The 26138-nt window shown below is 40.3% G+C and overlaps 1 protein-coding gene across 1 annotated transcript in view; it reads left to right on the top strand.

Annotated features, from left to right (window-relative positions):
- DSTYK (dual serine/threonine and tyrosine protein kinase) overlaps positions 1-26138 on the top strand; it is a 61959-nt gene that overhangs the window by 2959 nt on the left and 32862 nt on the right. Inside the window, exon 2 of the mRNA XM_050955590.1 lies at positions 18565-18953. Coding sequence (XP_050811547.1) covers positions 18565-18953 — 389 coding nt within the window. The remainder of the gene's footprint in view (positions 1-18564; positions 18954-26138) is intronic.

The following is a 26138-nucleotide window of genomic DNA, read 5'->3' on the forward strand; positions in this document are numbered from 1 at the left end:
TCAAATAACCAGTATTATTCCAACTTGAGCCCTTGCATGACTACCTAGTTTTGAACGTCAGTTCACTTGGCCTTTAGATATCAAGGCTGCAAAGAATGCCTGCACAGACTGTTAAGCAGTCACTGTGGCCATGTATAAAGCTTAAAAAACTGGTCCAGAACTGCAGTTTTGTCCAGTGGCTGTGTAACATCCTGCAGCTGTAGATATAAGAATATCTTAAGTTATGATAAGACATGAGCATCTGTTGCACACAGGCATGCTAAGGTCATGGTCCTGCATGTTACCTCAGCATGCGAGTAATCAACTTTGTTGACTGGAACTACTTGCTTCCATAATGTTATTTCGTGTGCTAAAGTGTTTCTAGGATAGGTGTGTAAAGCTGATATCTGTGTGAGATTTGAAATTTTGGGGCTGCTTTCTTCTGGTTAAAATGTTTAAAAGAAAAAAAATATTTTAGTGCCCAAACTCATGTTTTGCAGAACCTAATTGTAACAGAGGGGAGAGACTTTTAGAGTGCCTTAGGAATCAAGGAGCACAGCTCCTATTGATTTTTTTTCAAGAAAGCACTTGCCTTGCAGAGTTTGCATCTCAAATGCTGTAGCATTCTGTACAGTGCATGGGAATCAGGAAGTAAAACATACTAGTGTCTTTATTGTCCAGAGTTGAGAGAGACTTCCTGAAATGTTACACTTCTAATTTACTTTCTAAGTTTATAAGGTCATACTATCCAAAGAGGTCTTTAAAATAATAAAAAAATCAAACCTATCCCTGGCTTGTTTTCAAGAACACTATCATGGCAGCCAGTGTTATAAAATAACGTTATAGAAATACCTGGCCCCAAATAAGCCACTGGGAAGCAAGCTATCTAAAAGTTAGGTTGCCTTCACCTTGTTCTATAACAATATCAAATGTATCTGTTAAGCTGAATTGCAGCCATTCTGGCTTTATTGGAAAGGGAGGTTAAAATAATGGTTGGCTGGTTGTAGGACCTGAGCCCTGTCTTTCATGTTGTATTTGAAAGACTTTTAAAACAAACCTTAAAACATCTGGCAATTAGGAGAGTGACCACTAAAAGCTCTTGGTAATGGACAAATGACTGATCATAGATTGAAAGGATGTCTCCTCTACCCAGTGTGCACTGAGCACTAAGACAACTAATTTCTTTGCTAGCAATACAAGCAAAATTAACTTGAGGGTGGAAGCTTGGATTATGCTAGTTACTGTTAAAACGAGAACACCTTTGTTTTTGCATCACTGTTCATGTGTCTTTGGTTTAATAACAAAACATTGTCCCAGATAAATGTGTATTAAGAAATTTCCACTCTGGTTTTATTGCAAGGAAAAAATCTTTCTAAAGAGAGGCTTCTCATTAGTCTTCTTCAGTGTTAAAGATGTTGCTTGTACGAAACTCTGGCTGTTCCTCTTTCTGACTTCACTAGCCGTCATGTTTCAGATAGAGTCTTTCCATAATGGAATCTCCCAGGGGTTCTGATCAGAGGTTTATAGATGCTACCAGGTTCTACTCTTGTGTGTAAAGAAATGGCAAAATAAAACTCACTAGACAACTGAGTGAGGGTAGTTTAGGGTTGCCATAACTCTGACTGAAAACTGGTACCCTTTTGGCAGTGGTGATGGGGCAAGCTGTTTGCTCCATCTGATAAACAGGAGATAGCTTAATTGATCTCTGTGTAACGTGCACCTTACGAAACTGAACCCTGTGTCTACTGCACTGAACAATGATTAACAAATTGCAAAATACACATGGAAACTAAAAAGAAGAGATGCCTTGTGTAACTCTATGTTAAAAATTAGTACCAAAGTGAAAGCATGCAGTAATCAGGACTTGAGTGCTTTGGCACCAGTAGTGCTTAGAGCAGGGGTAGGCAACCTATGGCATGTGTGCCAAAGGTGGCATGCAAACTGATTTTCAGTGGCATTCACACTGTCTGGGTCCTGGCCACCAGTCCAGATGGAGCTCTGCATTTTAATTTTAAATGAAGCTTCTTAAACATTTTAAAAACCTTTATTTACTTTACATACAACAATAGTTCAGTTATATGTTATAGACTTGCAGAAAGAGACCTTCTAAAAACATAAAATTTTATTACTGGCACGCAAAACCTTAAATCAGAGTGAATAAATGAAGATTCAGTACAGCACTTCTGAAAGGTTGTTGACCCCTGGCTTAGAGTATCTGAAAAGGCAAAACCTGCAGGTGCTGCATGGAATGGAATGTGATCTAATTGAATTGTGGGATGGAGGACTAATCTGAATGGCTGTTGCTGTCAAGGTGAGTAAATGGAAGCGAGCAGATGCAGCTCTTAAATAAGGAATGCTGTGCTCTTGAACATAGCATGGTTGGCATATGTGGTAGGGTAGCAGCAGTAGTTACACTGTATCTCAGCGGTAACTCAACAAAATAAACAGCGAAGAACAGCATACTTCGCAAAGAGATGCGTTCATGGCTTTGCTACATACTTCATTTAATTAAATAAAGTAACCAGGGATGCACTTGTAAATAGGTACTAAAAACCCCTTTTACTGTTTGAGGAACTGTTTCTCTTACTCTAGACTTAGCATCCTTATGAAATCTTCTGATACAAGACTCTACCATACCATGAGAGCTGGGGAAAAGTTTGAAATAGGACTGGTGTGGAAAGGATAGGAAATCCTAGGACACTGTTTTGGAGAACAGACTTGGAAACTGCCATGGTGCCGAATGTCCCTATTCTTACTTTGAGTTGCTTAGCTCACCCTCCTGTTGTTTTCCATCTGATCGTCCAGTAAACAGTTTTGTTCTCTTCAATCTGCCAACAGTGTATTTTAAAGCTATATCATTCTGAAACCTAAAACCGCTCACCCTGGGTTCCTTTGTTATTCTGTCTTACTTTGAACCCTCTTGTGAAGTTCAGCTATTTTCCTTTTTTCGTATATAAGCATCTAGGTGAATTCAGAGATTGGTTTGATCAGTTGTATCAGTGCTTCAGGACTGACCACTGTAAAACGGCTTCAGTTGATGTTCTGTTGACTTTGTACAATGCTGCAAATACAACTATTGAAGTTACTCTTTGGAAAGAGTTCTTAAACAGCTACCACAGAATGCTTGCCGTGTGGCTCTTTTAATAAACGTTTTTGCTTCTTGTTCATCTAACAAGGTTATACATCATGCTTAAAATAACCACTTGCTTTATTTGTATTGCAGCAATCCCCAAAGGATTGAGGACCCCATTGTGGTAAGAGATGGCAAAGATATGAAAACAAGGTCCCTAACACAGAGACTAGTTTTAAAGGATTATTCGACTACCTGCTGGGTGATACTTGGCACTATTCTGGCTCAGTGTATTGATGAGAGAAATGCTGTTGTGGCTACCATGGTTCAAGATAAGGTGTAGACAGAGCTGAACTCCACATACCGTGAAGACAGTGGCCACGTTATCAGTATAGTCATGGCTGCTGTTATAAGAATCTGCTTTGGCATGTTGATTAGCAAAATACATGTGTATGTATATGTTGCTGGGTCTTTTTTTTTTTTTTTTTTTTTTTTTTTTTTTTAATAAAGATGTCTGCAAAATGATTTTGCAGAGGTAAGGGCACTTCAGGCATTTTCAATCTATGTAGTTTTATTATAAATTATGTAATTGATCAAAGGGGTGCACTTGCTCCATACAAGGCAGAAATACCCCTTGCTGGAACTCTTCAACTCCATAGTGCTGCTGTGTTGAAGGGTATCAGAACATGGTGGTCAGGGGGCCGTGGCCCCACCACTTTTACCGCCATTAAGGTGAACGATAGATGGGGGTGGTGGTGAAGAGGAGCAACTGGGGGGGGGCATGGTTTGGGCACCGGTGACCCCCCACTTTTAGGAAGCTTTCACCACTCCCGATAGGAGGAAAATTACACCCATACACACTGTAACTCTAGCTTCAGTACACTACTGACCTCTGAAAGAATTAGTTATCTGTTTCCCATAGCTTACTGTCTCCATTAAAATGTAACCTTGAGTAACTGACTGCAGTGCTTTGCCCTCCAGTGTCCCCAAACCAAATTTGTGAGTGACCTTAGATTTCATCTTTGCTGTGCAGCCAATTCGTTAGTTAATAGATTGTGAATCCTTCAGAACCGGGATCATCCCTACCTCTGCTTAGCAAATGAGCCACTGGCTTTGGTCAGGGTTCGAGTGGTTCTGTAAACTTAGTAGCAGTAAAGTAGTTTTAAATGGGGCACAACTGCTGTTTTGGGCATGGCAAATGAGCAATACTAACCATGAGGAATATCCTTTCTCCAGTAAATCTTGTCATCTAATTTTACTCTAGATTTGCAGATTCAAAGGCTCTCAGGGCACCATATGCTTAGGTGGCCCATGAATGAAAATCTCTCAGTTGCTGTAGTACTTACAGACCCAGGATCTCTTCTTCTTGGATTCTGGAGCAGTAGGAGAGATTAAGTTGGTAGAAACAGTTAAGTCTCTTCTGGTGGACCTTATTCACTTAAATCTTGATTTCTTCTTCATCCAGTTTCTCTGATGCTGGAGGCTTAGATGTACTTTGGGATGCTTCAGGAACTTTTAAGGATTATGGCTTCAAGTGTTTGAATTTTTCCAAGCTCTGGACCACCAGACTGATACTGAAATCTACAGAATAGCTAGTCAAAAAAGGTAAAAACAGCACTTATTACTGAGGTGTGTTGAACTCCTGTGGTTTGCTGTGGAACTGATATGTTCTTCATGACTTCACTTATCCTTTTAACCTCTGTCTTGGGTGCCTAGAATATAGAAAAGATGCTTTTAAAAAATTCTATATTGCTTGATTTACAAAACTAAAACAGGCAGTATAGGGAACACAGTTGTATTCTGAAATGAGATGAGCCACAGGTAGTGCACAACTTGACTTTGAATAGAAATGGATAACTGCAAGAGTAAAGGTGAAATTCTGCCCTATTTATGCACTAATGATCTCTAAAAGTGAATGTCAAAGACGCCAATGTAAGGACAGTGCAAGTACAGTGTCTGGCAGAAACTCTAGCTTTTTTTTAAAAGGGGATGGGTGCATGTGTAAGCTGTTTTGTAACCTGTGAAAAAATGCTCTAAGCAAACTAGACTCGTTTTGCCAAGTAGTTGTGACTGAGTTTTATAAAATCCATTTTGGTGAGACTCCCTTGTTCCTGAATTGGCCATTTTTCATCAAAAAGCTAAATAGGACCCATGTGTTTGGAAACTACCCTATGGGTACTTATTTGAAGTTTGTCCTAGAACATCAACTGATGTGGTGTAAATTCTCCCAGTAAAATCAGCATAACTGCTTTTTGCCGTAGATGTACTTCATCATCCGCAGTACTCTGGATTTGGTTTCCTAGTTTCCTAGTAAATAGCTTTAGAAATTATCTGATGTACCAGTGACTTATTACAACAATTGAGGTTTCAGATTCCCCCATCATCCTGAACCCTTTTTATGCAGACCAATGCATCTGTGTCCTCTGAGTGTTGTGTGAACCTTACCTTTGTTTTCTTTGCCCCAAGTGTCTTTCAGTCTTTGATATGGTAAATAGTACTGTCTGGTGCAGTTTATATTTCAGTTTGGTAGAATTAATTTTTTTTATAATTTTGCTTAAAAATCATCATCAGTAGTATCGGTCATTTTTATTTTTATCAATTTAAATATTCAGTTGTTTAAAAACCAGACTTGTGTTCCCCCCCCCTTATTTTTATTGACATAAATTTTCACATTTGTGGGAAAGTGTGTGTGTGACAACAGTTGTAGACATTGAGATTTGAAAAGTCCATGTCACATGTCAAAATATATAAAGTAAATTTCCTTAACTTTTAAGTTCTCAAGTGGCATTTTTCTTTCTTTGCCTGTTTTGTAAATTTCAGTTATTGATTAAAAATATTTTTTGTGTGTATGGTGAAATCAACATTTACTAACAATTACTGATAAAAATCAAATCTTTCCAAGCCTATTTATATTTCTAGGACTGTCCTTAGTGAGTTTACTGTTTAGAGGCTTGTTTGAATTGAGTTTTGCCATCTCAGTCCAGTGTAGACACAGCACAGAAAGCACCCTCATAATTAAGCCCCTGATGGTAGACTGGTATCAGATGTGCTATGGATGTCTTTTGTTTATGGTGTAGGTTCCAAGCTTGCACTGAGCATGCATACTCTAGTCAAGAGTTGGCAGTGTATTATGGTAGTTGACTTAATTCACTGGCCCTATCACTTACACTGACTGTAACAAATTAACTTATTGAAAGGATGCTATGGATGTTATGTGCAGGAAGAAGGATGAGAATATATAAGTTTGTAGAACCGGGCATCTTCTCATCCACTCAGTAATTAATCTTCGTTAGGCTGCTGTATTGTAACCTTCTTGGTGTGTGTGGGGGTGAGTGTGCAAGAGCATATGTCTACTTATGATAGCTTTCTGCACTAGTCAAAGAAAGTCTGGAAGAATCCTTACAAACTGTTTGAAAATGTCTTCACAAGGTCCTGCTGTATAGAGTGTTGCAGCTGCAGTGGTGCCTTTGTATGCAGTGTGTTTGATATGTTCATGCTAGGCCTTGGTAGAACAAGGATGCATTCCAATCTAAGGTGCAGTAGGTCTGTAACTATGCTAAGATATGATTCACTTCTTGCTTTGTCTCAGAACTTTCAAACCCAATGACTTGCAAGCTGCTAACCAGAGTTGGCTGAAATTTTCAATGCAGTTAGTGCTGAAGCTAGTCTATTGTGGGTATGAATTCTGGAACAACATAAAACACAGGATTAACCTTTTTTGGTATTCAAGATACAGCTTCAAGTTTTTCAATATTGAGAAAGGTTTCATTTCTTCTCTGAGGGTTTTATACTGCTACCCATCATTGAGGGCCATCTGTGTAAAATAAGTCCCAATAGCTAAGTCCCTCATGGAGTTTTGAGCATTCTTCCATTTTCAGGGTCAAATCTTTGTTTGGAGAGGGATGAGGAAGTGTTGTAGCTGGGTGGGGGTGTCCATATTGTGAGCCTCACTTTTATGATGGAAAGGTATGTTGTTGTTGTGTTGTTTTGTTTTTTTTCTTAAAAGTAAGACTTCTTGACCATTGCTATTGTACACTCCATAATCTGAATTGTGGACAGGTAAACCTGGTATCTTTGTTTTGCTTAGACGCTTAATACCTAATTAACAAATTGTGCTGCCCCTACTCTGAATGATCTTAGGTAAATTAGATTAATGGAAAGGTATTGTAATGCAGGCTAGAACAATAGCCTTTGTTAAATGTTAACAGACTTAAGTTGGCAAATATTTCCCAATATTACTAATATCAGAGGACTCATTGTTTCCTCAGGATTTGAGGTGATGAACACAATAGCTATTGGTTTAAGCAGGTTCCCTTCATAGCAAACCTGTTACAAAAACACACACCTCACTTGTGTTACTAACTGGGCATCTGGTCTATGGTGGCTTTTTAGAGAGTCTACTGACGACCTTTTATACCGAGTTGATAAAACAATTTTTCTGTGGAAAAGATTGACTTAAATGCTGTGTATGCACACAAGCATAAAGGAACTGGGGGCAAGTGTATTTGTAATTGTTGTCCAGGAATGTTAGTGCAGTATTGGAGCTGCTTAACTCTTAAAGGACTAAATTTTGCCCTGGAATGCCTATATGTAGCTACTGTTGGTAGGTACTATTGCAATCAAGGGGACTCTTGTACATATATCTAGGGCGACGATGATCCAGACTGTGTATATAGAAAGTGCTGTTTTTATAAATAGTTTGAAATACTCTGAAGCCCACATAGTGGATTTTCTTCCTGTACTTTTAGCGAGTCAATGCACTTTCCTGAAAGTGCAGCCCATGAAACATGTAGTCTAAGGCCACGTTTACACTTACCGGAGACCAAAGCTCGATTTCAGTGAGTCTAGTGAAGATTGGCTAACCAGGGAGCGCTCTGCAGTCAGGTTGACTCACCTTACTCCTTTTGTTCCGGTGGAGTACCGAAGTCGACAGGAGAGTTTCTCCTGTTGACGCAGCTTGATGTTGACAACGCAGTGAGTCAGTCTAAGCTATGTCAACTCCAGCTACTTTTATTCACGTAGCTAGAATAGCATAACTTAGGTCGACTTACCCCAGAAGTGTAGACGAGGCCCAAGATTATTATACTCATGTCTGGTTCAATTTGATGTATGAAAAACTTCCCTAGATCACCTTATCAAAACTTCTAATGTGTTCAAAGCCAACTTTCTTTTTAACTGTTTCCTATTGTCCTTAATGCTACATAACTTCTGTTAAGTGATACCTACAGGAATCACTTGACCTGCCACTGAAGTGCAGATCCTTGGATACAACAGATGTTTAAACACTACCACTCTATAGTAACTTAGAGCAGGAAGTAGAAGAAGTCCATATCCAGTGGAAACTCAAAAGGAAATTATTAGGTGAGCAAACTACTCACCTGGGCAATTCTCCCTACTCTTGCAAAAAGTGGGTTCTGTAGTTTTTCAGTGTTTGAGACCTACAAGTTAAGTCCACAATGCCCTGTCTGGCTGCACAGCAACCACTTGGCATGGGGTACTGGTTCATTATTGACAGGGTGTTAGTGACAAAATAGATGGCATCATTTCTGCAGCATTTTGTCCCTTCCTTTGATGTTTACCAACCAGGTACTGACAAGCTGTTGCTAGTAGGTTTATAAGAGCTTACTAGATAAGATGTTGGTGTGATTTATGGTCTGCTTCTGTGAACTATTGGAAAAACCAAGTTAATTTAGGTTGTGCTGCATGTAATCTTAACTGTCAAACTACAAATCAGGCAATTAAGCATCACTTGTTATCCATAAACATGGCACCCTGTTTTCCCTAAAGAATTGCATTTTGGAACCTACCCTGGCTTGTTCTCCTTGATTTTTCTAGGAGCAGCAATTATATAACGTTCCTACAGTAAAATGTGGTATTGATGCAAGAGAAGTCCTGGGAAGGCTTTTTATTTTTGGACATGAATCTATAATTAAGATAAATAGCCCTTGCTCTGATCTTCTTGTGTAGATGAACTGGATATCCAAGCTCTGCGTTTCTCTTATTATTGTGGCAGAGGTTTTAACCACAGATACCAGGCAGCTATTAAACTTCCTGCTTCTAGGTTGTCTTATATCACAACGCACACCACAAATGACAGAATGGAAGCAAAGGTAACTTTAGGGCAGAATATCTGATGGCCAGGATGCAAACATCATCTCTTCTGTACCAATCTTGTGCTGCAAGTGATCTGTCAGAACAGACTATTTTTAAGCAGGTCATTGTAGGGCAGTTGCTTTTACAAGGGGTTCTCAGACTTCATTGCACCGTGACCCCCTTCTGAGAATAAAAATTGCTACAAGACCCCAGGAGGGGGGACTGAAGCCTAAGCCCACCCAAGTCCCACTGACTGGGGGATGGGAGAAGTGAGACAAAGCTCAAGCCCAAGTGCCTAGGTCACAGGCCCCCCTGCCTGGGGCTGAAGTCTCAACATGGAGGCCTGAAACACTCAGGCTTTGGCCTCGGGTGGTGGGGCTTGGGCTTTGACTCTGGGCCACAACAAGTCTAAGCCAGCTCTGGTGACCCCATTAAAATGGAGTTGTGACAGACTTTGGGGTTCAGACATGCAGTTTGAGAACTGCTGCTTTTACTATAATATGTAAAATAACAGTGTATGATGTTTGTAAAGTGGTAGTGGGTTGTGTCACACAAAGGCCTTAAACTTGCAGACTGAAAAGTAGCAGATGTTAAGTTAAGAAGCTTTTTTTGCCCACTGGCAATGTTGGGTCACTTCTGTGACTGCTTCCCTCTCACCATTATAGGTCACTCACTAAATGTATATTAGTTGGTATGCGAATAAGATTCTTTGCTGGGTGCCAGAGCAAAATTTTTAATGGCAAGTCTCTGCCTACTTCTCAGAGCTGGATAAATTACAATTCAATAAGGGGCCGAGAGCATCTGCCTGCTCATGTGGAAAACTACTTAGATGCTAACAAGGCTTTTGCAATACTAATGTAAACACTTAAAAAAATCTGTCCGCTGTTGAGTTTAAAATTACACAAAGCTTATCTAGAATAACAAATGCCCCTGAAGATAACCAGATCGGTTCATGTATGGCATTGGCATTTCACTTGTTCAGGAACATACCCTCTTGCAGCTTGTCAACATCATGCATTTTGCTACCATCATGTAAAAAAGTGTTTATTTTGTTTTATCAGAATTTCACTGATGCCATCTGCTAATTACCTGAATCTAGATTTAGGGAATTGATTCACTGAAAAAATGTTTTGTGGAAGCCTTTCCTGTTTTAATGTTGGGCCTGTGTTGTAGAAATGAAATCTTACTGAAATAAAGCTGTCTAAAGCCAAGACTTGAATTGAAGGCTAGCCTTGAATTTTAGCTGCTCTGTATCAGCAGGAATGTAAATTATGTGAGTTGACCAACAAGGAAAAATAAATAGTTTTGCTGTACCCTTTCCTGAAACTCGCCTCTCCTAATTGTCATGTCTCACTTAATTTGACATATCAATAATGCATTAAGGCTCCCATATTCTGCAATTATGCATTAAGTACTGCATTGTAGTAGGAAATTACTAGCAAGACATGAATTAAACTCTACCTTTTTGTGCATGTCCTTCACATGCTTACTGTAGGCGTAAGGCTTTTGTCCTGAATTCTGATGATGCCCGTTTTATTCATGGACAGTTAGGTTGTCCATGCTTCTTTTAGAGCTAGAGAACTTAACCTTTCCTGTCTCTACAACCCATTACAAACACTGCATTGTAACAATTCTTGTTTTCTGGCGTAGGGCATCTTCCACTATGTCTTTTTGTTGGGCACAGTTGCTAGAGAATGATGAGAGAGAAGTGAGCATGCTATCTTTGTATTAAACTGTCCCTGTCCAGTCAAGCTAATTCTGGCACAGGAAATGACTTTTTATTTTGCAATTCAGTTTTGCAACAACTATTTCTAATTACAAATATTTGATGGGATTAAGAGGATGAGTTTATCTTTCGTGCTATAGAACAGCAGGTTTAGAATCTGCACTCTTGAGTTTTATTTCTGGCGTTGAGGGTTAGCCCAAGGTGTTACAGACTAGCCACCTGTACCACAGTGATACTTGATGTAAGTGACAAGGGGGTTGTGTGGCTTAATGGCTTGCATGGCAATTCAGACTTTTTCATTTTTTGAGAGTTTAAATCTAAGCATATGAGTTTAAGTTGAGGTGCAAATGAAAAACTATATAAAGAGCTGCTTGAAAATGTGGTTTTATGCCTTCTACTTCTCTCTTCTCCTCCTCCAAAGACTTGTTGCTGAAGAGTTAATTTTGGTTAAGTGCAGAGAGGTACAGTGGTAGGTGGAGTTCTCCCTTCCTCCATCTTTAATCCAGCAATATGCTGGAGATGTTACATTCCTCTTGCCAGTGATAAATGCAAACCCTATCAGCATTCCCCAACACTTGCAAAACGTGGATGGTTTATAGTCATCGCCTGTGTGACTAGTGCAGATTGGTTTGTTTTGTTTTTTAAACTGACTTCAGCAACAGAAGTCTGAGAGAAACTTGACCAAAATAGGTAGTGACTTTCCTCCAAACATCTCTGTTTTGTAGGGCTTTTATTCAATACGGAGCATCATCCTGTATGGACTGTTATAGAAAGCATATCCCAGAATGCTTTAGAGTTGAGCAGGAGAGAAATGGAGATGTAGAAGGGAAGAAAATATCTGGTAGGTTTGGAGAAATATGGTTCAGGACTGTCCCACTCGGGGAACTTTTGGTGGGGCTCTTTGTTATATGCTCTGCACTGACTTTACACTTTCTTAAAATTGAGGAATAGGCACTACAGGATCATGTCTAGATGTTGGTGGCGACTGTTGCTGAAGTCTTGTGGTTACATAAGAATCTTAACTTCCATGTAAAACAAAGCAAGTTTCTAGCCCTCGTGGCTATGAAGAAAGCTTGAAAATGTGACCTAAGTGTAACTGATGCAGGGATGTCTGCCTGGGTCTCCAAACAACCTGAGACAATAGCTCTGCGTGTGGTAAACTGTTCCGTATCAGAGAAGTAGCCGTGTTAGTCTGGATCTGTAAAAGCAGCAAAGAGTCCTGTGGCACCTTACAGACTAACAGACGTTTTGGAGCATGAGCTTTCGTGGGTGAATATCCAGTTCGTCAGATGCGTGTAGTGGAAATTTCCAGGGGCAGGTATATATATGCAGGCAAGCTAGAGATAATGAGGTAGTTCAATCAGGGAGGATGAGGCCCTGTTCTGGCAGTTGAGGTGTGAAAACCAAGGCCCTTTGCAGGACTCTTTGCTGCGTAAACTGTTCCGTTCATCTCATTGTGGGGTTACCAATATGCAGTGCTCCTGGGGGTGGGGGTACACTACCACTGCCACATCAGGTGAGGCAGTGGGTACATCTACACCACAAAATAAAAATGGGCTGTGGCACTGAATCTGAGAATGGGTCAGCTGAACTCTGCACATGCTATGGACTTAAAACAAGCAGTGTAGATGTTCAGGTTTAGACTAGAGTGAAGACTAAGAGACCTGCTTGGGTTTCAGAGCCCAAACATGTCTACACGGCTATTTTTAGCCCTGTAATGCGAATCTGAGTCAGTTGACCTGGACCCTGAGATTTGCTACCACAAGTTTTTACTGTGGGAAAAGAGTGTAGTGAGTCTGGCCAGTTCATCCTGGATGCTGGCTTAAGTGTAGTGTCTCACTCTTGCCTTTTAGGGACAGAGGACTCTTGTTGACAGTGGGAGTGATGGAGACAAGGGCTGCCATGCTGTTGCCCTAGCCCCTTGGATAAAGGTGAACGTGGCAGGGGGTCTACCACTGCTATTCCAGGGCGAGAGGGCAGGTCTGTAGCATGGTGGTGGAACCCCATTTCATACTGTATCTCGTGGTCCAGGTTATCTTACACTAATAGCTGGCAGGGGTTGGATTAAGACACAAACATACTTACTACTTTAAATGTATAGTCAAGCAAATAATCAAGACTCCATAAACTTCTGGAAGCATCAGCAGAGTTTTTTCTTCCTGAAGTTTCAGCGCTCTTGTGACATGTTGAATGACTGCCATATGACCTAAGAGAGTCTGTTTATTAACGAAAGGACTGAAAAACCTTTTTACAAAATAGCATGTAAGAGACTGGTCCATAAAATTTCTACAACAAACATGTTCATTTACCTAGATATTTGTAGTAACTCTCAAGCCAAATCTGAAATCCAGTGCAGTTCAACATTTTGAACATGTTGTTGTATGTAATATACAAGATCTTAGAATGGAAGCAGATTCAATTGGGCACTCCTCTTGGATAAAAAGGCTGAAATGAAATTAAAATAAAAAATAAACAGGCCCTGCACTTGGAAACATAAGTGCAGTAGCTTCGAGTATATATTCCCAAGCGCTAGTTAGGCAAGATTCTTGCAGGAATACACTTCACACAACTGTTTTTGAGCATAATAGTATGATGGATATCTTTTTTTCCTATTGAGGCTTTCCCCTCAAACCTCTGGCCTTGTTAGCTCTTGCTTGGTGGACAATTTGAAACAGATCCATCTGGAACACTGGATTTATCTAGTTTAAGGACTTTCCTGTAACCTAGAGGAGATTGAATGGGAGGAAAAAGTCAAACGAACCATGAACACCAAGCCTGTGTTTCGTTTGACTAGTGCAGTGATGTTGGTCATGGGGTCAAAAGGCAGGAATCTGAATCCTGGCTTAGCAATTGACATGCTGTATAGCTTTGGGGAAGTCACCTAAACTTTCTATACCTCAGTTTCCTAATGGGAATGGTTATCCCATCCATCAGACAAGGGTGGATTGTATAGTATTGGAAAGATGGAGAAAAAGCTATATAATTGCTTAAGGTGCCTATTGTTATAGTATTTAGACTACACTAAAGAAACTTTAGGACAGGAATCAAGCTCTTGTCAGTTCTCTGCTACGGTGATCTATGGCTGTTCCTCCCACTCACTTAAAGGAATCTTGCTGTGTGACCTGAAGATGCAGGAATTGGACTTTGCCTGACTCCATGCCATAATATTCTACTGCTCAAGATTCTTCACTGGGAATGCCCTGTCTGACTGCTCTGGGTAGGCTTTCTGCATGTTGAACCACTTCTAGCTTTCCAAAGACCACGTGGATCAAAATAAGGAAGAGTGTATTGTAATGTGGCTTTGCCCTTGGTCCACAAGTAGAGGGTGACGGCACTAGCTTTACTGGTGCTCAAAAATTGAATAACATTCCTGGGCAGTGCTGCACGGGATAAATAAATACTAAGATGCATAGATGAAATTTCTCTCTGATCGTGGATGTTGCCTGCTTTGCTACAGAGAAATCAACAACTCTCTAGCCTTCACTGTAAGCTAGTTCAGTGTCGCACTTTGAAATGACTGCATGATATATTGTTAAACTATTGTAGCTCATATGTTTTTTTTTTGTTATTGGGCAGTAAAACATACTGTATAACCTGTATAGAAACTGCTGCATTACATCTTTTGGCTCTGACTGTCCCAGAAGGCAGTATATTTTCAGGTGACTAGACTGTCTTAAATTGTGATTAAATTAAAGCCCTGAAAGCAAAGCTCCTATTGATACATCAGTGAAAGCCAGTCTGAGCTGAGTTTGTCCCTAGATGATTAAATGTGTTTAATAACTTCGGAGCATATGCAGCGTGATCCTACATGGGCCACTAATACAACCGTGAGGCACTAAGTATTAGACACTAATACTTGAAACAGTTTTTATAACGTACATTTGACTTTTTGTGCTACCATTGCGCTTCATTAGTAAGCTGTTAGTGTGAGCCAAGAAACTTGCAGTTTAAGTGGAAAGATAAAAATTATAAGGCCATTTGGGAATTGACTGAAGCTCAAGTCAGGATGGCTGGCGAGATAACAGCACTCAAACAGCATGAGCATTCGCTGTCTGAATCTGCTCAGGTTTCTAGAAAGAAGTGATCAAGTTACCTTGTGATTTGATGACTATCCTTCCATTGTTCATAAAAAGAAACATCTCTTGTACCTTTATGGGTGCACAAAGTGTATATGTTGATACATGAACAAACCCAGAATAACTTGGAGATTCTTTAACCATAGGAAGTTGCTTCAGCTTTGAAAGGTTTCTCCTTTGCCATTCCTTCCCCAAATTCACTTATGTTCTAAATCGACTTAATGTGTTCGATGCCTGAACTTGGTGCATTTTGTCATATGACACTACTTATCAGGGTAAAGTTCCTCCTCCTCCACCCCTAACTAGTCTTGTGCATTCCATTAATTTCCATTTTAAGACTAACTCTAGATTTAATTGGATATCTATCCTTTTTACGGACATCATAGTCTGTCCTGTTTTAATGCATTTATGGGATGGGGTGGAGTAGAAGAAACTCTGTTCCACTGTCATAATTGTCTTGGCTCCATGCCGGAGTCTGACGTGTAAACTCTGTAGTTACTGTCCAGGCAGTATGCTGTGCAGAAATGACCCTAGTAAAGGGGCAGTGAGAATTCTATTGAAAAGCGTCTCATGCTTTTTACTTCTGCTATCCCTAACTAGTGCTTTCTTTTGCAATATGAAAAAGCACATCTCTGTGAAGTGTCTTCCCCCTTAATTGCAGAATCCAATTTAAATTTGCCTGTTTTTGAAAACTTGTTGCCTGGATTTTTTTCCCCCTATCTCATGGATCTTGGCTCTTTGCTACTGGCCACCAGTCTAGCATTCATCTCTTCCCTGTTTATGTGTGTACTGTTGGTGCAAGAATCTTAACCTATGCAGATCCCACTACCTAGAATAATCTTTCTATATATCAGTCTTTTCAAATCTCATCTGAAATGTGGGCCAGATTCTGGGCTAGTTTAAATGACTATAGCTCTTTTGAATACTATGGAACTATGCTGCCTTACCCAGATGAGAATCTGGCCCCATATCAGTTTTCTCCATTTCTTATACCATCTAGAATTTCCCTGTAGTTGGGTTTAGTGTAACTCAAAGGTCCTTAAGATGCAGTTTATAGGGCAGCCTATATAGGACAAAACTATCTTGTACTAACCAGGAATTCAAAAGGGCTAAAACCAGTGCTGAGGAGTAACTCTTCAGTTATGCTGAGCATCTCGTGTTGGCCTTATTGGAAGGTCAGACAAAGTTGTAAGTTAGTGGATCAGCAAAAAGAACGAGTAGTTGTGGCAACTTAGAGACTAACAGATATATTAAATTTATTTGAGCATAATACATTTTTTAGTCTCTAAGGTGCCACAAGTACTCCTCATTCTTTTTGCTGATACAGACTAGCACAGCTACCACTCTGAAACCTGTTAATGGATCAGGTATTCAACTAGTAATTCAGACTTCTCAAATGAGAAGGCGAGAGGGTGTGGAAGCAAGAAATATCACAGCTGCTGTGTGGAAGATGCAGATATTTAATAGACAATCTGCAGTAATGTTGATTATAAAGCAGTTTAAGACTAAAGTTCAAGTTAAATCATAGTGTTTAAATCAGTATTATTTGATAAGTAAACTAATTTTGCATGATGTGGCACTATTCTCTTCACTCAACCTCCAGTATTGAAACAAAAGGTATATGTCAGGGGAGTGAAGAAGAAGGATCAATATCTGCCTACTCCTAACTGCAATGTGGACCTGCTTCCCACTCCCCAACGCAGCTATTTTGTTCAGCCTGACCTTTGACCTTCCCATCTACCCCACCCTTTATATATTAGGAAAAAGTCCAGTGAGTGAAATTAAAGTAAAAGTAAACCCTAATTATTTCAGACAATCTCACTGCAGCTCACTCTCCAGCGTCAATGCAATATTTACCACTGGCAGCCATGAACGGGGTCTTGCTTACACTGCATCCTGTCTTATTCAGATGTGAAAGCATTTAATATCCTTCTTACATTTTTGTAATGTACCAATATCTAGCCGTGAGGGAGGCTTTACAGTGGCATTGCTGTAATTGCTTTTACGTTACAGCCAGAATCTTTAGAAATTGTCACTTCCCACGTCAATGAGCCTAGGCTTTGAAGGTGAACAAGCCTGTCTTTCTTGTAACCCTCTTGGATGTGTTATACACTGTCTGGTTATTCTAGTTTGTGGGGCTGGGGGGAACTTCAACCAATTCATTGCTTGTTGGTTTTTTTTTTTCCCCCCCTAGTGCATGACTCAGAGCATTCTGTTCAAACAGGGCATCACAGCTTGGGAAGTGTTTGCAAAATGCTTAATGGCATTCTTAACTCTGCCACTCCATCTTGTTTTGAAGCCCCAAGATGAAGCACTATTCTAGCACACTTCAGTATTGTACACTACCACCAGTAAATGTAGGTGCTTCTTAATCATTTCAACCTTCCCAGTTTCTTCCTCTCCCTTCTTAATAGGAAAAGCAAGGGGTGGCTTTTAACTTGCTGAGGAAAGACCGTTAAAAACTTATTTTCATATGAAGGATGTCTGGGTGTTGTCTGTCTTCAAGTACTTGCTGTAATGCACTGTCAGTTGCTTTGCTCTGAACTCATCTATGGGGGTATAAAGCAAATCTTTACGGATACTCTAGAACAGAGGTCGGCAATCTTTCCGAAGTGGTGTGCTGAGTCTTCATTTATTCACTCTAATTTAAGGTTTTGCGTGCCAGTAATACATTTTAGAAGATCTCTTTCTATAAGTCTATAATACAGAATTAAGCTTTGTTGTATGTAAAGTAAATAAGCTTTTTAAAATGTTTAAGAAACTTGATTTTAAAATTAAAATGCAGTGCTCCCCGGACCGGTGATCAGGACCCGGGCAGTGTGAATGCCACTGAAAATCAGCTTGTGTGCTGCCTTCGGCACACGTGCCATAGGTTGCCTACCCCTGCTGTAGAATAAGCTGATATGAGAATCTCACATGCTGGGCCAAGGTGAGGGAATATATTGTATACAGGTGAAGGTAGAAAGAATTTTTAGTCTGGAGGTGGTAGTCTGGCAGTTAAAATAGCGGACCAGGTGCTAGTGCTTCTTGGATGTTGTTCTGGCCAAGTGACTTCCCTCTTAGGACCATTATCCAGCCTACAAAATTGGGGTGGCTAGCCCAGAGATTGTTGAGATTTGTTTGGTTTCTCTCCTGAGACTCTGTAGAAGTACAAAATTACAATTACAAAGATCACTTGACATATTTCTAATAGTTGTCACTGTTCATTCAACCACCTCCCCACTCACTCCCCAGGCTTGCCTGGATCTTGTCAAATCTTAATTCCAATTTAACTTTCTATTCATTTGGTTCTTAAATACAGAAAGTGATGAGATCCTTTCTAACAATACCCTAAATTTCACAAAAATGAAGTGCAATGAACTTCTGCTGTTGGTATTAATTCAGTACAAGCCTTGAATGAGTGAAATTAGTTTGAAGGTGAAAAACACATGTAAATACTTAGTGTTGTTAAACATGAGTGTCTGGCTGGGTTTCTGCTTTGTTCCTTACAGGGCATGCACCTTTCTGAAGGTAATGCTGTGCTGACTATAGATACAAAACTGTAGGGCACGCATTCATAGGGCTGCGTATTGCACATGTTAATCAGCATTCCTAATGCAATCTGTTTGTTTGAATTCTAGGACAATTGATTTCCTTATCCTTCCCCCGCCATGAAGAGGAGTACCTCCAGCTGACAGTGAACTGGCACCCTTGCCTTCTAATCCTTGGTCAGAACTGCAATGCCAAATGCCAATTACTGAACATGCTTTTGGGTGAGAAGCTGCTACCCACCACCAAAATAAGCAGCGAGGAGAACTGTAAGAGACGGCGGATCCGCTTCACACATGGGACACAAACACGCATTAGTCTGTCGCTGCCTGGGCAGTATGAACTGGTGCATATGTTGGCAGCCCATCAAGGGCAATGGGACACAATACCAGAGGAGGACTTGGAAATCCATGGGGACGATGAGGATCCAGCACACCAGATAGCAGAGCTGGAGGTGACGCTGCCTTACTTGCTACTAAAGGTACTGATTAGAGGCACACATGTGTTGTCGCTTATACTTGTCATATTTAACTTTATCAGAAGATAAAGTTTATTGCACATGAAAATGTTAAGATGTAAAACAACGTGAAGGAAGCTGAAAGAGAAGCCTGGAAGTGTGGTGGTGATGTAATGGATAGGGTGTGTGTGCATACATATGGTTTTTATTGCCCTAGCCACAAATAGGTCACGTTTTTTTATTACTACTACCTATCTCAAAAGACTCATTTAAACAGATGCACCTTAAGCATCTCTTAAACCTGAAGGTCTGCAGTCCCAAATACTTTCAGAATCTGCCTCCTGTCCAGAATAAGTATGAGAGCAAATGTCTCTCCTCCAAGTATGACTTGCTGCACACTACTCATGTGTCAGCCCTGTGGGCACAGCCTAAGCATTCGAACATCTCAATTCTGTGATGGGACAGAATGACCTGGTGTTCTGTAAGGCCTGAGTACCTTCTGCTTCCAGACAGCAGTATGAGTTGAGAATTATTGGTGCTTCCTAGGTTCAGGTTTTATAACAGAGTGCCAAACCAGTTAAGGCTTTTTTATGTGGTAACAACCACAGGTGTGTGTGGGTTTTGTTTTTGTTTGTTTTTTGTTTTTTTTCCTCCCGTTTGGTTAGAGCAGGGAACTGAGAGTCTATTCCTAGATTTGTCATAGCCGTACTGTGACCTTGGGTGAGTTACGTAACCTCTTGAAATATCCTCATCCATAAGATAAAGATAATGGAGTCTTACCTCGAGAGTGTTGAGACTCCACAAATATTTAATAAATGCTTTTAAAGACAAAAGACTCACTGTGGCTTATGTTCAAAAGCATTTGTCATATCGCAGTATATTCTTATTCCTAGAACACAACATGGTGACTGGCAAATAATTGCATTAGGAGATACAGTAGTTTCTCTCTACTCAGTATCTGATCTATTTTTCAGATCAGTAACATTATCAATGTACATCTACAGAACAATAAAATAAGTCGGCTAAGACAGAAATTTCTGTCAATGAGCTATTGATAACTTACGAACAAGTCTGGTGGGGAGCTGCCTTTCTTCACTTCCAAGTCACAACGTATATTGTGTAAACCAGCCTACAGCTAAAGACAAAATCAGCCATGAACATTGAGTGTGGTTTTTCTTTTATGATTTTTTTTCCAATAGCCATGAGTGTTCATGCTGGAAAATGTTGTCTTTATACTGGATCTCTGGGCATGTGATCATGTGATAACAAGTGGAGTTAAGTTTTGAAAGTATTGTGTAGTTTTAAATTCAAATATTTTACTTGTTTGGTTAAATTTTTATATAGGTCATCTGAGCACGGTGCTACTCACAACCCTCTTGCAAATTTCTCATGCAAGTGACAAAGATCTCTTTGTTTTGGCTTTAATTATATTTATGACAAGTTAGATGAAAACAGCCACTCAGATTAACTTGAAAAGGGATGGTGAAGTAAGGAGACTTCTAGCGGAAGAGGGAGTTACTGCTAGCCTCAACTTGGGTTGAAGGCTTTTTTAAAAGTTGAAATTTTATGAGACTAAAACCAGGGAAGATCAAACGTCTGAGTATTTATTTAATACACTGCAACAGTGAGATCCTTTTGTTAATGTGCATAAGGATCAGTTGACTAGGGATAGCTTTCTCTGTGTCAAATCGTCAGGGCCGGCTTTAGGGAAAATGGCACCCTGGGCCTCGCTGCCTCCAGCCAGTGCTTAATTTGCATTGAAAGAGATGCTGGGGCTGAGCCCCAGCACAAATTAAGCACTGGCTGGGAACGCTCCAGCCACCCAGCTCTCAAGATGGCATACTAGAGAACTGCTAAGTGACACGAAACTTGTCATACTGTCACATCATGTGATTTTGGGGGGGGGGAAAATGTTCAAAATGCTATACAGATATTTCTGTACATTGTAAAAGATGCCACTTTGTAGAGTTTGTCTCTTCTATCTGGCTGGTTTAATACAATGCCATGAGAGAGGATCATTTGTAGATCAGCTTTCCCTCTTGCTGCTCTGTTACAGATTTAATAATTTAAAACAAAAGCTTGTTTTACCTGTTTTATTTTTGTATTTGTAATTTTAAGTGATCTAAAAGAGAAGTACACTGTTCAGCACATTCCAGTAAAATAGGACGGACACTGCATCATCAACTATAGGAATTTCTACTGTCCGTAGCTGTGGAATTGGAGTCTCAGAGATTAAGGCTTAAACATATTCACAATAACCTGTCAAACAGAATACAGAACATACAGTGCTTGCTTCACCAGGGTTCTATTCTTATAATTGTATAATTTTAGCAACCACTTAGCAACTTCCTATGTTAGCTGGAACATATAAAGTGCAAAAACCGTGGCATAAGGGTATAGAATTTGGACTTTGACTTACATTGTCTGCTATTAAACAGTCTTTACAAAAATAATAATTTGATTAGGCTAATAAATATTGCAAAAGCTGATCCCAGTGCTTATTCAGAAGAAATTACCTTTTATAGGGAATTAGTTTGTAGGGAAATTCCTCTTGCGCTAACGCATGCATTCTAGCTTTAACATTTTACGTCTGCAGTGTGTCTCAATCAGCAAGAAAAACATGCTTTATCGTTCACAACACATGGGGTGTGTGTGTGTGTGTGTGTGTGTGTGTGTGTGTGTGTATATATATATATATGTGTGTGTGTATATATATAACCAACAGGAGTCTACCGTATGTGATTTTACTTCAGGATACAAAGACTGTATGGTAGAACATACAATGGTTCTTTATTCCTCATTGTCATAAACAGATAGCTAAGGGTTAATGTCTCTTTCACCTGAAAAAAAAAGTAACCTGAAGCACCTGACCAGAGGACCAATCAGGAAATTGGATTTTTTCAAATCTGGGTGGAGGGTTTTTTGTGTGTGAGTCCTTTGTTCTGGGGTCTTCTGCCTGTATGCTCTCTCAGCTATGAGAGGATTTCTATTTCCTGCTTTCTAATCTTCTGTTTCCAAGTTGTGAGTACAGAGTTCATAAAAACAATAAAGGTTATTGGTTTTTTCTTTTGTATTTACATGTCTATAGTTGCTGGAGTGCTTTGAATTGTATTCTTTTTGAATAAGGCTGTTTATTCATATTTCTTTTAAGCAAATGACCCTGTATTTGTCACCTTAATACAGAGAGACCATTTTTATGTATTTTTCTTTCTTTTTATATAAAGCTTTCTTTTTAAGACCTGTTGGAGTTTTTCTTTAGTGGGGAACTCCAGGGAATTGAGTCTGCAGCTCACCAGGGAATTGGTGGGAGGAAGAAGTCAGGGGGAAATCTGTGTGTGTTAGATTTACTAGCCTGACTTTGCATTCCCTCTGGGTGAAGAGGGAAGTGTTTGTGTTTCCAGGCTGGAAACAGGGGAGGGTGGAATCCCTCTGCTTAGATTCATGGAGGTTGCTTCTGTGTATCTCTCCAGGAACACCTGGAGGGGGGAAGGGAAAAGGTTTATTTCCCTTTGTTGTGAGACTCAGGGGATTTGGGTCTTGGGGTCCCCAGGGAAGGTTTTTTGTGGGGACCAGAGTGCCCCAAAACACTCTAATCTTTTGGGTGGTGGCAGCTTTACCAGGTCCAAGCTGGTAACTAAGCTTGGAGGTTTTCATGCTAACCCCCATATTTTGGACGCTAAGGTCCAAATCTGGGACTGGGTTTATAATACTCATGACAGCAGCAAAACTTAAATCTGTTTGCAGGCAAAGCAACGCAAATATAATGCTGCTCCAAAACTCTGAACTGCTGAGCTACAGCAGGAGCTGGGGACAGATCCTGCAAGCTTCTTGAGTTCAGTAGGATTAAGTGTATGAGTAAGGACTCCTTGAAGATTAAAGGTTTTAGGATCAAATCTTTCGCTCCCACTGATCTGTTTTTGCATGCTCCCAAGAAAAAAGTAAGGGAAGGAGGGAACCCAGGCAGACAGAGGGGAAGAGGGAGCCATCTTGTGCTAGTGCACAGAAGCTGAGAAATGATAGTCTCTATTTTAAAAAAAATAAATTTTGTTTTTGTGTTTTATTTAAGGCATCTAATCTGAGAGGTATCTGAAACTTTTGTAAAATTCAGTAACAAAAATAACAAATAACCCTTTCTCCCATAAGCCCTGCACTCTCCTCCTGCACCCCCTTTTCCCCTAACCTCTTCTATGCCTCCATAGAATCATCTCCTCAGTCAGCTCCTGGAGTATTCTAGGATACATTTCATCAGGCCCTAGTGACTTGACATCTAATTTGTCTAAGTACTTGTTCTTTCCCTATTTTAGCCTCTGATCCTACCTCCATTTTCACTGGCATTCACTAAGTTAGACATCCAGTCACACCAGCCTTTTTGGTGAAAACCGAAACAAAGTAGTCATTAAGCACCTTTGCCATTTCTGCATTTTCTGTTATCTCCCCCCCCCCCCCGTCCCAATTGAGTAATGGACTAGCTAGTTTGATCTCGTTTTGTGCCTTGGCCTCTCTAATTTTGTCCCTACATACCTGAGTTGTTTACATTCATCCCTTGTAATTTGACCTAGTTTCCACTTTTTGTAGGACTCTTGATTTTTAGATCATTGAAGATCTGGGTAAGCCAGGGTGGTTTCTTGCCATGCTTCTTATCTTTCCTGTGCAGTGGGATAGTTTGCTCTTATGCCCTTAATAATGTCTCCTTGAAAAACTGCAAATTGTCTTCAGTTGTTTTTTTCCTCTTAGACTTGCTTCCCGTGGGATTTTACCAACCAACTCCCTGAATTTGCTAAAGTCTGCCTTCTTGAAATCATTTTAATGTCCTCCCTCCTACCATTCCTTAGAATCACTAACTCGATCATTTCATGATCACTTTCACCCAAGCTGCCATTCACTTTCAAAATTCTCAGCCAGTTCCTCTCTATTTGTCAAAATCCAGTCTAGAACAGCTTCTCCCCTAGTAGCTTACTCCACTTTCTGAAATAAATGGTCTCCAATAAATTCCAAGAACTTGATGGATAATCTGTGTCCTACTGTGTTGTTTTCCTAACAGATGTCTGAGTAGTTGAAGTCCCCCTCACCACTAAGTCTTGTACTTTGGATAACTGTTAGTTCTTCTTTTTTTTTAAAGAGAACCTCAACCACATGGGGATACGGATCTGGACACACAGAGCACCTGGTGTTGCTGCTCACTCCCCCTCCTCCCTCCCCACCTCTCCCTCCCTCCCCGCAGCAGAGAAACATTTGCGGAGTGTGTGTGTGAACAGTAACACCAGGTGCTCTGTGCATCACTGCTCACTCCTTCTTCTCCCCGAAACATTCCTCCTTAGGGAGGAAGCAGAGAGAAATCTGGGTGTCCCCAAAATGTCTCCCCTGTGAGTTTGGGGGGTAATGCCCCCACACCCTTCCAAACTCCACCTATGTGTGGCGCTCCCCACTGTCACTCTCTCCTCTGGGCCCTCTCCTGCCCACTGGCAGTGTGCATCTCTGCAATGAGCCTAGTGTCCCCCCTGACCACGGTGCCCTGGGGGGTAGCCCATTTCGCTGGTCCTGCGTAGAATACATAGAGGGTTTTCTGAAATCTTCAACTATTGCTGTAGCTGTGGTGGGCATGTTGAGCAGATTAGATCCACACTGAGCAGAGGTAAGTGAAACAGTGGTGAAATGCCTGCTGGTGTTAGACAGTAGTGCTGGCACATTATTAGAGCAATAATAGGATTTACAAGAACACTTAAAATACACATAAGCCCTAATCTGCACCTCTGTAGCATGGCTCTTGCTAAGAACTTCCTGTTGCTTTGACTAGAGAAACAAAGCTAGTAAGCTGCTAGTAACAATTGCACGCTGGGGGAGATCATGACTTTAAAGCATAAGTGTCCACACTATGGTTACTTTTTACAAGAGGCACTGAGGGTCCCAGTTCCTGTTAAAAGAACAGGAGTACTTGTGGCATATTATGCACAAATAAATTTGTTAGTCTCTAAGGTGCCACAAGTACTCCTGTTCTTTTCACGGTTGCTACTCTGAAACCAGCTCCTGTTGACACCCACTGAGTTGAAGGAGCCCAACACTTTTTTTTTTTTTTTTTTTTTTTTTTTTTTAAATCAGGCTGCAAATATACCCTCACTCTAGCTGCTGCCTATGGTATTCCTGATTATAAAAAATAAAAATGAAACTAATTAAACTCGTTCCCCCGCTAACGGTGTTTTTTTATCTAGATTTGTGCTTACAGATCTTTGTGCTGAATATTTTGTTAGTGACTCTAGTAAGAAAGAGATGGTGTCATTGAAGAAACATTGTGCTACTATTTTCTAAAAAATTAGAATGGGCTTGACTGTGGCGTTGCTTTATGGACTCTGAATGCTTGCTTACTAGACCTATATTTGAATTCAGTAGAACTTGTTCTGCACGTGACTTAGATATTTCTCATAATGGTCATAACCTCTAATTCTGTCTCTTAAAACATTTACCAATAGAATTCAGTCTTGATCCTGGAAATGCTGACACATCTATTGCTTGTAATGGATGTTGTGTGGGTTTAAAAAAATCTGGGCAAGATGCTTAATTACATAGGCAGGTTCGAACTGGACACTTATACCATGTCTGTCTCACATTTCTATAAAGAACAAAGTGGATCTTAAGCGACAGTACATCATAGAAGGTTCTGTAAGGCTCTGTAGGCACACAGCAGATCTGGAGTATTATGCAGTCAGCACATGTTGTTGTGTGGTTTTTTTTAAACAAAACAAAGACTTGACTTGTTAACCTATAGCTTGATCATCTTTGGTGTGTAGGATAGGATTTGCTACCTTTTTCTGCGTTATTAAAGGATATCCTAGCTGAAATAAACATCTTGCTTCACAGAAAGAAGAGCCGGGAATCTGTCTCTACATAGGTATGATGGTTTGGGAGCACAATTCTGTGCTGGCAGGTATATTTGCTCTTAGGCATATTTATCATGTAACTGGCCCCCAAAAAACCCACGTTTGGCAAAGCTGTTCTACTCCTTGGGGATCACTTCTACAAAGGAATGCATCCGGATCATGGAGGAATAATCAATGTAACAGACAGATTTATGGTGAAAGTAAACGCTTGTTAATTTTGCTGAATCAATAGTGCTTAGAGGTTCCAACTGAGATCTCTGAAATACTGCGCATCCCAGGGAAAACCATTCAACAACTAAAGAGGTGTTAGTGCAGACTGAAACTTCCTTCTACCCTG

This window comes from Gopherus flavomarginatus, chromosome 5 (assembly GCF_025201925.1).
Source record: "Gopherus flavomarginatus isolate rGopFla2 chromosome 5, rGopFla2.mat.asm, whole genome shotgun sequence".
NCBI lineage: Eukaryota > Metazoa > Chordata > Testudines > Testudinidae > Gopherus > Gopherus flavomarginatus.